This window comes from Castor canadensis, chromosome 5 (genome assembly GCF_047511655.1).
Source record: "Castor canadensis chromosome 5, mCasCan1.hap1v2, whole genome shotgun sequence".
Taxonomy (NCBI): Eukaryota; Metazoa; Chordata; class Mammalia; order Rodentia; family Castoridae; genus Castor; species Castor canadensis.
The window spans coordinates 124,679,713-124,692,598 of record NC_133390.1 but is presented as its reverse complement, the minus strand read 5'-3'; the positions used below and the strand labels follow the sequence as shown (position 1 = coordinate 124,692,598).

Below are 12,886 nucleotides of genomic sequence, written 5' to 3'. Positions count from 1 at the left end.
AAACTAAAGAACAAAGAAAGGATATTGAAAGCTGCAGGAGAAAAACACCAATGACTTACAAAGGCACATAGCAGAATTACCTCATGTCTCTCGGCAGAAATCCTAAAAACCAGAGAAATGTGGACTGATATATTTAAAGCACTGAAAATAAATAACTAACAATCCAGATTACCATATCAAAATTATCATTCAAAAACTGATGAATAAACAAAGACCTTCCAATATAAGCATGTTAAATCAATTCATGATCCTTAGGCCAGCATACCTGAAGGTATTTAAAGGAAGATTACACACAAAGGAAGAAGAAAGACAGTCACAAAATGAAAGCTCATGAAAGAACAAAAGAATTGGAAAAAAAGCAAATATGTTAAACTCAGCAAACCAGCAAAATCCTAAAATGAATAAAGGTGAAAGAAAAACAAACAGTACTGAAATTAACCTGGAAAATGCCAGCAAAAAGCACAAGAAACAGAACATATTTTCAATAATAACCCTACATGTAAATCATCTTAATCCTACAAACTTGACTTTTATTGACTGACTGTAATAAAAAACAAAATCCAACTATTTGTTGTCCATAAGAAACACATCTCATAGGCAAAGATATACACAGACTAATAGTAAAACGATGGGAAACGATGTACTAAACAAGTGGAAGTGGAAGGCAGGACTAGCTATAGTCATATCTGACAGTGCAGACTCTAGGCCAGAATTAGTCAGAAGAGATAAAGAAGTTCAGAACATATTAATTGAGGGAACAATCCATCAAGAAAATATAATGATTGCAAATATATATTCACCAAACATCAGTGCACAAAGTTTCATAAAACAAACACTATTGGACATAATGGGACAGATAGATCCTGTTACAATATTAGGGGTGAGTTTAACATCTTACTCTCATCAATAAATAGGTCATCCAGACAAATCAACAAAGACATCTCAGAGACAAACTGCACTGTGTATCAGAAGAACTTAATAGACATCTACAGAGTATTCCACCCAATGGGTACAAAATATACATTCTTCCCCAGAACCCATAGAACTTCCTCCAAATTAGATTACATTTTCAGACATTAAGTGAGTATTAACAAAACCATCAAAATAATCTCTTGAATCTTAACAGATCATAACAAAATTAGAAATTGATGACAAAACGCCCTATGTGAACACATGGAGATTGAACAACACACTTTTGAGTGATCAGGGGGTCATTGGAGAAGTCTGGAGTGGGAAACGAAAAATTCCTACAACCAAGTGAAAATGAAAGCACAGTTTACAAGAACCTTTGGGACACAGCAAAGGTGGTGCTAAGAGGAAAGTTTAGAGCTATGAATGCCTACATTTAAAAAGTCAGAGACTCAAATAAATAACCCAGTGAAGCACCTCAAGCACTTAGAGAAACAAGAACATGGCAAACTCAAAGCAGAGAGAAATAATACATATCACAGCATAAAATTAATGAAACAAAGACTAAAAGAATAATATAAAACATCAGTGAAGCAAAGAGGTGGTTCTTTGAAAAGAACAAGTTTGACACAGTAGCACGTAACAAAAACAGCATGGTGCTGGCACAGAACGGGCACAAGGATCAACGTAATAGAAAATTACAGAGGACCCAGAAATAAGCTTGTACAGCTACAGCCTTGACAAAGGTGTCAAGAACATACACTGAAGACAAGACAGCCTCTTCAGCAAGTATCACTAGGAAAACTGGATATCCACGTGTAGAAGACTGAAGGTAGATCCCTATATCTCACATTGTACAAACACCAATTCAAAATGCATCAAAGACTAAACGTAAGACTTGAAAGTTTGAAACTACTACAGGAAAACCTCAGAAAACACTTGAAGATACAGGTATAATCAATGCCTTTTATGACTTGGGCTTCAATGGCTCAGGACATAAGAGCAATATTTGGCAAATGAGATTATATCAAATTAAAGGCTTCTGCACAGAAAAGGAAACAACTACCAGAGTGAAGAGATAACTTACAATAAAGGAAATGCAAATCAAAACTACACTGAGATTGCATTTTATTCTAGTCAGAATGGCTATCATCAAGAAAACAAGCAATAACAAATGCTGGTGAGGATACAAGAAGCCATATGGGGATAGGAACTCTCATACACTATTGGAAGGAATGTAAATTAGTCCAGTCACTATAGAAATCAGTGTGGAGGTGCCTCAAAAAACTGAAAATAGAACCACCATATGATCCTGCTATACTTGGGCATATATCCAAAAGAATCTAAGTTAGCATTGCAATAGAGATATGTGCACAGCTATGTTTATTTCAACACTATTCACAATTGCCAAGCTATGGAATCAGCCTAGGTGTCAATCAATGAACAAATGGATAAAGAAAATATGACATATATATATATATACACATATATGTATATATAATGGAGCATTATTTAGTCACAAAAAAGAGTGAAATTATGGTTTTTCCAGAAAAAAAATGAATAGAACTAGAAATGAGCATGTTAACTGAAGTAAGTATCACATGCATATGTGGAATCTGAACCTAAAAACAGTCTGAGAGGACTGCTTGGGAGAAACAGACAGAGAGGAGGAGAAAAGGAAAATATGATGAGAAAATAGGATATGGAAGTCATTAAAATTGTAAAAGGAAATGGAGGGGAGAGGTGAGGAAAGAGGAGGCTAGAAGGAGTTATGGGGTGAACATGATCGCAGCACATTGTACGCACACATGGAAACTTCACAGTGAACTGCCTTTATACGATGTAAGTGTGCTAATAAAAATAAACTCTACTTTGATATGGTCCAGCAAAAAACTTCCATTTATCTAAATGGTGACTAGCATAATTTCAACTAAATGATTAATTATATAATTATGTATCAAATAAGTTATTTTCTTTCTATCTTCATGGGAAGCAGGTGCTTTTTATAAATAGATATACAGACATATATTATAGACAGGTAGACACATATATCCATAAGACCTACATACACACATGTATGTGAAATATCAAATGTTAACACTTGAATCTAGTTAGTGTTAATACAATAATATAATATCTATACAGGTATTTAGTCAACTATTTTTTCTGTTTTCCTTGGTGAGTATAAATTTTTAAAAGTAGGGTTCTAGTCATAATCACATGTGTTCATTTGACTCTCTTATCAAATGTATTCATCTGACTCCATGGCCCTTTAAATTCACAAAACAAAGTTCTTGGTAGATAGTGTGTGCTCAATAAATGCCATTCCTTCCATGATGACACCGATGTCCTGTTACTATCATTCGGCACACAATGCCGTACTTTGTACCTTTTGAGTTAACTATTTCATCTCCAACAATTTCATATGATTCTAGAGGGCTCTCTTCTCTATCTTTTTACTTCTTTTACTCACCAAGTCTACAGTACTTTGTTTGAAATAACTAAATGCTTATTGGATAAATGAAAGGATGTCCTTACACTTTATTCCTAGAGGGAAGTTTTAATCAATCAAATGACAGAGGACTAGACTTCTACCTGCATCTACTCCCAGTGGTCATCCTTTACAGAAGTATAGATTGTAACCTTCTTAAGAGAAAAGGTCTTGTCACCTACACTTATTTTTTTTAATTTATTTTTATTATTGTTGTACTGGGGGTATACACTGTGACAATTACAAATCCTACACTGATACAGCACTGTGCCTCTCAGACTCAATGGGTGTTTGTTGAATGCCTGAATAAATGACTGGAAGGGTAGGTAACTGCAACAATAAAAAATTGCTATTTAAACTCTTCCATAATTCCATAGATTTTCATTAGCAGTCACTGACCAAATAGCAAAATAGAACTTAACTCATTTTTACCCTCTATATTGATCTTCAATGAGACCTTCCATGAGACTGAGAGGCAGACAACTAAAAGCCAAGAAGAAATCCAACATAAAAGATTGAAAACAAAGCCAACAAGAAGCCAGTAGAAACTTACTGTCAGCTGTAAGACATCCAAAGCAAAGGGAATAAGAAGAGAGTGAGAAGAAATTTTCAATTGAAGAGATTTAGAATTCACAGAATTTTAGAGAAGCCAGACTATGTCAGTCATATTTTTCAGAGGAGGGAAAGCTAAATAAGAGTCTACCAATTTTCAGACATCAGTTGAAATGAAGATAGAAGATACAATCACCTGAGTTTCTAAGCTGACTTCTGTCCATTACCACTACTGACTACTAGGAGAAAGGAAAGGATTACTCATGCAGAAATTAACTCTAGGAATTACAGAAAGCTGGATTCCACCAAGATTAGCAGGATATCACTCCTGTCCTAGACCCGGAGTTAATTCTCCAGTCACTTTTTCTGTGTTGTCTCTCAGACCCAGCTCTACTGTCTCATTTCAAAAGGCATGGGGGTGAGGAGAATGAGAGAAGAGGGGAGAACAGACCCGGGTTGTGTGAGCAGAGGAATTGTGAAAATAGAGATCCAAATCCCATATGAGGAGAAAAAAGTTATAATGGTGAGAAATGTTTAAAGTTTGCTTTAAAGACGTTACACAAAAGCAAACATATTCGAACATTTTCCTTTGCTATTGATTCAGATCTGAAAGATCTCTTACCAATGAAAACAGAGAATGTGTGGTCTACTTACCCATTCTGTATAGCGGCTGTGGGGTCATAGGTCAGAGCCATGCCAGCCTGTATATGGGAGGAGAGGAGAAAACAGATCTCAACATTTTTATTGTGGCACCCAAAGCATTCAGTTCCATGATCAGGTTTATTTTCTCCTACATATTTCTCCATGCTTGCTGCCAAAACTAACAGTTTTTTCTATTCACAAACCAGAATCCACCATTGAGTTGGGAGTTTATATAAGGTATCCAGACAGACCACAGAACAATGCAGATTGGATGACTTCCACTTCTATTTTACAAACCATTCCCTATCTAATTGGGTTCCCTTCTAACTTCTCACTATTGTCAAGAGCAGCTATTGTGCATTTCATGGCATGAAAAAGTAAGAATCCTGTAGGTAGGATAAAAATAAAAGCTACTTAAAATGCAGTCAACTTGATAGAAGAAGCATTAAGGAGCATTTGTTTTAAAATAGACCCCATGCTCAGCGGAATGCAGGTAATGAGTCAGAGTGCTTATCCCACAGGTGGCCAGTACCTGTCCTCCGAAGAGTGGTAAAAAGGAGAGATCATCTGCATATGATGGGAATTCTACCTCACCTCGTGGCTAATGAGGAGATAGTTTTATTCTGCTTCTAAGAATGAGATCGCCTCCAAAAAAGTACACTTCTGTAACTGTAGTGTTTTCAGAAAAGAACATAAACTGACTCACAGCATACCTCATCCCTTAAAGCACATCATCACATTTAGCCTTAAACAACCCTGTGAAGTACGCAGGAGAAATATTTCCTCCATTTTATAGATGAAGACACTGAAGCTGAGAAAGGTCAAGTAGCTTGCTCAAAGTCACACATCTGGAGGCAGAGGCAGATTTTCACCCATACATGTGAGCTTCTCTGTTACTGAGGTAGGCTAAAATTAGGGAAAGTTTGGGACTCAGAGAAAAATGTTACATCTTAGATTAACCATGCTTTGCCTCAGGAACCACTCTTACCTGGCCAGGAACCACCCATGCCCCTCTTCATTCATTGATTATTGGATGGGAATCACCTTGTTCTCCCCTTCCTATAAGTTATCTCAGGTTTTAAAAGCACTTGAAGAGCAGAAGCATGCTCTCTTGGCTTCCAGACTCCACCTGGGCCCCACCATGCTCCCCTTTGTATTTCTCTCCCCTAACTTTTAATAAACTGCATTTATAACCAGGTTTCCAGCCATGGAATCTTCCACGTGGGACAAAGAATTTGGAAGTCTTCTGACCACAGACTGCACCAGCACTGTTAACACTATGACATTGACCAAGACCCTGTCAGCAGGGTTAGTGCTTGTGAGTAGGAACAAAATGTATAATGGAATTTAAAACTGCTCAGGTTATCACTGGGGTAACTATTTACTGATTTGAAACTTTAAAGTGAATTATTTCAACATAAATTTCCTGGCTTTGATAAATGTACTATAATTACAGAAGATATAACCATTTGTAAGAAACTGAGTAAGTATATATAAGACCTCCCTCTAATTTTTTACAGTAAATCTGCAACTACTTAAAAATAAAAAGTTAGAAAATAAAAGTAAATGAGCTTTGAGGGCTTTTGCAGAATATAAGGAAAAACACAAAAGAATTTAAAGAAGCAAAAGAGTTTTCATGTTTCAGTATTTTTCTTTTTCTAGTATGGTTGAAGGGGATTTTCTTGTCGTGCTCCTGGAATTGAAATGAAAATTCTTACGTTGTTAATACAAGCCTGAAGTATGGTATGACCTGCTGCATTCAAGCTTAGATTTCTTAGATTAATTTCCTTAAGCAATAATATTTGTGTTATTATTAAGATTGGTATGAAAAACAGACGTATACAGCCATAGATGAATGGAACTGGCACCGAGAGAGAATGCATATATTGACATGGAGTTGGCAAACGAAATTGCAATGGATGACTGTCAGAAGTCAACTGAGGGACCCTGGGAACACATGCCTAATGATAACCGCATGAGTTCTTTAAACTTAAGGAACTCAGACATGTTAAAGAAACAGGCAAGTGATAATATGACAAGCTGGGGACAGGGAAATGAGAAGAGAATAAAACAGAAGGAAAGATTTTTTTGCTTTGTGCTTGGGAAGAGGCATAAAAGTATTGATCTTTAACAGAGATTTAAAGTCTCAGCTCTCTCCAGGGATGCAACTGTGCCCTGTGACTGGTGGCAGCCTGGCCCCTAGGCTAAACACTCCCCAAAATGGAATTATCCAGAGCATGGATGAAGCTCCAAAATCCTACATCCTGGAGCGCCCATGGGAATGGAGCTGCCATTTGGGGATGAGATTCTCCACCTAGGAACACTAAGCTTCTCTCCCACTAGTCATCCAAGACATTACACAAGAAACAATGAAAAAATGGGCTTCATATCCAACAGAGATATTGTTAGTTCATGAGCCATTTTGGATGGTAATCATATTATCAGCCTCCCCTAAATCCTGGGGGCTCACAGAAAGGCTTGCTTAGCCAATTCCACATTTTATTTTATTTTCCCTGTGCTTGTTTCCAACAGTGCTCAAAGACTGACCAGCACCAGCTAGTCCTTCTGAAATTAGAAGCTTTCTTGAACAGTCTCTTCCTATGTCATGTTTATTTGTTCTCACAACTTCAGGTAAGAATTTTTTTCCTCACATTTTACTAAAATTCCTCATAGCTGATCAGTACTAGTTAAAAATATAGTAGTTAGTAATAAACCCTATCTCTTTGATAAATATGTATTTTAGTTAGAAAACCAAAGTCTTCTTCCTCTACCTTAAGTCTTATCTTACCTCTCAAATTAGGAAAAATGACTAAGCAGATGGAAAGAACGTTTGTTTTAGAGTTAGGATGGGGTCAACTCCTACCTCTGTCTTTCTAGTAGTGTGACCTTGGGCAAACTATTTAACCTATTTGTGCCTCAGTTTCCTCAACTGTTAAAGTGGTGTAATATCTACTTCATTGGATTGCTGTGAAATTTAAATGAGATTGCATTTGTAAAGCACCAGCACAGTGCCTGGAGAAAAGACACATACATAAACACCATACGAAGCAACAAGGGTTAAGTGCCCTATGGATGGTAAGGTTGAGGCTTAGAGGAGAGAGAGGCTCAGCATGTGAGGTAACTTTGAGGCAAGCTTTGGAAGATGAGTAAGATTTCTACAAATGGAGATGAGGAGTGACAACCAGTTCAGGCAAAAGGAATAGAATGAAAAATTGTACAAATGAAAATGTCAAGGTGGGTGATCCACTGATAGTAGAACACATGAGGGGAGTGGGAAACGAGACTGGAAGGTAAGGAGGGAAGATTCAATTGCTCTGCTCCTCTTGGGGAACCACTGAATATTTTTGAGCAGAGAAATGGTCTGATTACAGAGGGATTGGACAAAAATTAAGACAGCATAAGACCCTGAAAGACACAGGGTAAATCCAGAGCAATTAGCAACTGGAGGTATCTGGGGACAGGGAGGTTGAGAGACTAAAGTGAGATTGTCATTGCAAAAGGTAGGGGATGAATACAAGTTTCAGCTACTTCAGGATTTTGCCTAGGGACAGTCCTGCCTCTGAGTACCTTTGGCAAGTGGAGACAGTTAGAGACAGGATCAGGCCACATGCATGTGGAACACTGGGTGTAACAGTACAAGGCAAAGGTTAAACATAGGGCTTTTTTTTTTTAATTTAACTACTGGCTGTAACAGAGCACAATAACTACACTTGGTTGCACCTGGGTTTCACTTCACGTATGACAGATTGCTGAGTTATCATTCTAATATGATCTTAATGCAGATTTTGCATTCAATTTCCTTTTATCTCATCCCACAAAGATGAAAAAGAAATTGATTTTGCTGCTCTGTCTAGCCACCTTTCTACTAAGCAAAAGCCATGAAATCATCATTATGTAATCACCAAATATTATGGCATGTTTACAAACTCCAGAGTCACACAAAAATAAAATATCTTGGAACAAAATGGAAATGTCACACCACATACGTAGCAAAGTGATGTTTAATTCTACCACTTTCAAAGTGGCTTATTACACTCACAAATACTTTCCATTTTTCCAATCCACAGTATTTGTATATTGGAGGCATGAAAAATTTATTTAAAACAAACTGGGATATTTTTGTCATTTTTCAACAACAGCTAAGTTTTGGCTTAATATCTTAGTCATAATATGGTATTTCTAGAGCTCTTAAACACAATTAAAAACTACAAGAGCTAAGTACTTTAGAAAAAAATTAAAATTTTTATTAAAGTACAGTATTATTTTTGCTGTTGTTGTTGAGACAGGGCTATACTATGTAGCCCAGGCTGGCCTTACACTCTTGATCCTCCTGCCTCAGCCTCCCAAGTGCTGGGATTATGGGTGTCTATCACCACACCTGACACTACAATGTCTTCATTTTTAATAAATGTGAAAGACTCATTGAGGCAGATCAGTTTGACTTAGGAGCCAGATATTTGTAATCATAACTACAAATGATTGAGGTTATTTCAAGAGATAATAATTGGAGGGTGCCAGTGACTCACTTCTATAATCCTAGCTACTCCAGAGGAGAAGAGATCAGGAACATTGTGGTTTGAGGTGAGCTCAGGAAAAAGTTTATGAGATCCCTTTTCAACCAATAGCTGGGTGTGGTGGTGTATACTGGAGAGGCTGAGATCTGAGGATTTCAGTTCCAAGCCAGTGGGAGAAAAGGGAAGGAGATTGGGAGACACCTGCTGAACAGAAAAATAGCTGGATGCAGTGGCCTGCACCTGTCATCCAGCTACACAGAAGCATAATAGGAGGATCTTGGTCCAGATAGGCATGGGCAAAAAGTGAGACCCTATCTCTAAAATAATCAGAGTATAAAGGTGCAGCTTACATGGGTGGTAGTGCTCCTGCCTAGCAAATGCAAAGCCCTGAGTTCAAATCCCATACCAAAAAAAAGGTAACAATTATAGAAACACTGCTCAAAGTATCCACATTAGTGAGTTGGCATTATGACTTCAGAAAGATCCCTTAGGTTGAAACCCTTGATCTCATCTAATGACAGAGCCATTAACTATAACAAAGCCAATGAGAAGACAAGTTGACAAAGCTGGTTCATAACCTTTGAAACTATTTTCACACTGAATGTGAATGTGAATCAAAAGTTTGAGGCTGAAAAGTTTATACAGACAGATATAGATGGAAATTCCTGGAAAACTGTAACCCTGATGTTTTAACCTAACACTCCTCCTTTTTCTAAGGTCTATCTCAACACATGGTACATTCAAAAGAAAAATTACAAAGATTCTTAGGCTCTCATGATCAGATTTAAAACAATACCTTAGTAAATGTATAGTAAATATGCATGTTAGTAAATATTGTGTTCCAAATTAGTACAAGTTGAGAAAGTCAAAGAAGATAAAGATAATATGATTTCCTAGATATAATCTTCAAAGAATATAAACTGGCAACCAGTTTTAATAGTACTTACAATGTTAGCCGGTCAAAATTAACTATTCAATAAATAAAATTACTTTGAGGATGATGTGAATAAAAGGAAATTGAAAATTATGCTATAAGCATAGATGCATTGGCACCATTGCTAATATTTATATATCAGTACTTCTATTTAGAATGCATGACACTTAGTGATACAAGATTATAGATAGAATGTTTCAAAGAATAAAATTTAAAAAATTTTTAAAATTGATTAGAAATAAATTAATCTCAGGATAATGTTAAAGTTGGAGTTATATGTTATAAATGACATTTTTCCTTCCATATTTTTAAGACTCTTTAAAGTTGTGTATAATAAGAATTACTTTTACAATAAGGGAACCCTTTAAATAAGTATTATATCATTGATAATTTGTTTTAGAAGTCCATATTTAGGGGAAAACGAGAGGGATATTATTTGAGAAAGTAGTATAGACCAGAGACTAGATTCAGAAGTAAGTCAGAAAATGTCCAGAGGCATTTGGCTTTGTGGAATGGGTAGGATGGGGCCACTACAACCAGAAGAGTCAAAGTCAGAATGGACAAGAGGTCAACAATAAAGACGGCAAATTTAGGGTTCATGGTACAGTAGTTCTGGTGGTAGAAGTCAGTAAGAGTTTAGAACCCCAAATGGCCCCACTGATCATATGAGATACCAAAAGTGTGGATATCCAAGATATTCAGAAAAATCAACAAAAATTAGCAATAAATAGCAAAACTACTGGATGATAAAAACTAAGTCAAGATTTTGGCCAAAGAAAAAGCTGTTAACCTCCTTCCTGTTAGGTAGAGGACTATACTAGGAAAAACAAAAGAAACAAACAAAAATCATGTCCAGAGCAAAGCTGGGATCAGACTGGTGGATAACTTGCTGGAAGGATATGAGTGAATAAACTCCTAGCCTCTGTAAGAGAGAAGTGGTAGGACAGATGCACAGTTGAGGGACACTATCTTTCTCCCAGGAAGCTCGGGCAACCAGGGTAGGTAGTGGTCTTCTGTCACGCACAGAAGAGATTCTCCCTGAATCATAGGGCAGTGAGTCCAACTTTTAAAGAGAAGGCAAGGGAAAAATAATATTTGAAATTCTATTCTTCAGCCTCAGACTAGCTGTCAGTCTCTTCAAGACACTTGTCTCTCCATACAGCATCAACTCATTCCTTGTTCTGCCACTGTTCTCCACACAGGCTCTACTATGACCATGCCTCATCACAGTTGTCTCCCAATTAGATTTTCAGCCACCTCCACTTTGGTACCTCCTCTTCTTATCTCATTGCTTAGAACACCATCGAGTTCAATAACTGTATGATAAATTAATAAATAAATCAATGACTTAACGGAAATTTTGAACTTGCATTTAATTTTGTATTTAAAATCAAATTTGGATGTATTTTTATGATTATTTTTTAGCAGCATTCCCTTTTGAAAAGCTTCCGCGGGACTCAGCTGAACTTCTTTTTTTTACCATTTTTAAAATTTTTTATTCATTTATTCACATGTGCATACATTGTTTGGGCCATTTCTCCCCCCTGCCCCCAACCTCAGCTGAACTTCTAAAGAATATGTTTTAGCCCTTGACTGGTCATAGAGAGAGTGAGCAACAAAATGATTCTTGGGATTACTAACAGACATTTCTAGTGCAGTGGGAAAGCTAGCAAACCTGAACCAAGTCATGATCAGGGACCTAGGAGGAATTAGAGTCAGCTGAAAACACTGAAGCCCATCAGATGAAGAAGGACTGTTCAATGTCAACCTGACATCTTCAAGAGGGTTTTCCGGCGTCAAGTAAAGGAGTTGCTGGAAATTTATTGCTTTAAAAGTAGCAAAAATAGCAAGAGAACGAGAAAAGTAACTTCTTTGTATTTGAGAAAATCACACTAAGGGAAGTCATACAGCTGTTGTTTAGGCATTATGTCATCACCATATTTCTCCTTTTCAACTTTTGCTAAAGCACTCCCGTCAGACAGAATTTCTCCCTTATATAGCAATAAGAGAAGGGCAAGATAGAACAATGCCAGCAATAAGACTAGAAGGCCCAGAAGGCCTGTGACTGCACAGAAAAGGTGTGGTTAAAAGAGAAGCAAAGGAAAAGATGTAGTAGCACTAGGATGACGGCTGCCTAATGGTCTCCAAGTCTTGGGAAAAAAACATTCGAGTGTGAGTTTGCCATTAAAACTAAAGTTAGATTAATCCTTGGTTTACAATCATAAACCAGGTAAGAGAACATTGTCATATTTTATGTAGAGCCATCTGTTTATATTTCAGTCTAAATGACTGGATTTCACAGATTCCAAGATCCAGGTTTATTTTTTTTTCATATTTTAATGTCTGTGAAATTGAGATTCACATGATAATTGATGGCATTTTATAGTTTGTCAAGTTTCTTTTCAATTTTTAGCTGGTATTTAAAGTAATATAACATTTCATCTTTAATCAATGGTGTCTTATAATCAAGGATGTAGCAAATATACTGTTAAATCCCACTGTGACATCGTTTCATGGGATGAAAAATACAAAATGCCAAGGTTGTTAGCAGCGTGAGCCCGTGGTGTTGGATAGAGGAAAGGTGTCTGACTAATCAACCCATATTTTTCCATGTCTCACTTTTCATCTGATGTAGCCTGGAGTTTGGAAGCAGGGTTAACCTTTGATGGGAATGATTGTAAGGCTCATAGCAGTGGGACTGCCAGAACAACAGCAATAACTCCAGAAACATCCCATTGGTTGAAGCTACAATGAGCTGTCTGGGTCCATGGAGATTCAGTAAGGAGAAGATTGGAGACACAGATATGGATATCAACTATCCCTCTTGTAACTGATTGCTATAGT

The 12,886-nt window shown here is 36.9% G+C and overlaps 1 protein-coding gene across 20 annotated transcripts in view; it reads right to left on the bottom strand.

Moving 5' to 3' along the window:
• Rbms3 (RNA binding motif single stranded interacting protein 3) overlaps window positions 1-12,886 on the bottom strand; it is a 1,393,896-nt gene that overhangs the window by 115,654 nt on the left and 1,265,356 nt on the right. For all 20 annotated transcript variants that reach the window (XM_074074015.1, XM_074074014.1, XM_074074016.1 and 17 more), the window contains one exon: window positions 4,607-4,653. In XM_074074015.1, coding sequence (XP_073930116.1) covers window positions 4,607-4,653 — 47 coding nt within the window. The remainder of the gene's footprint in view (window positions 1-4,606; window positions 4,654-12,886) is intronic.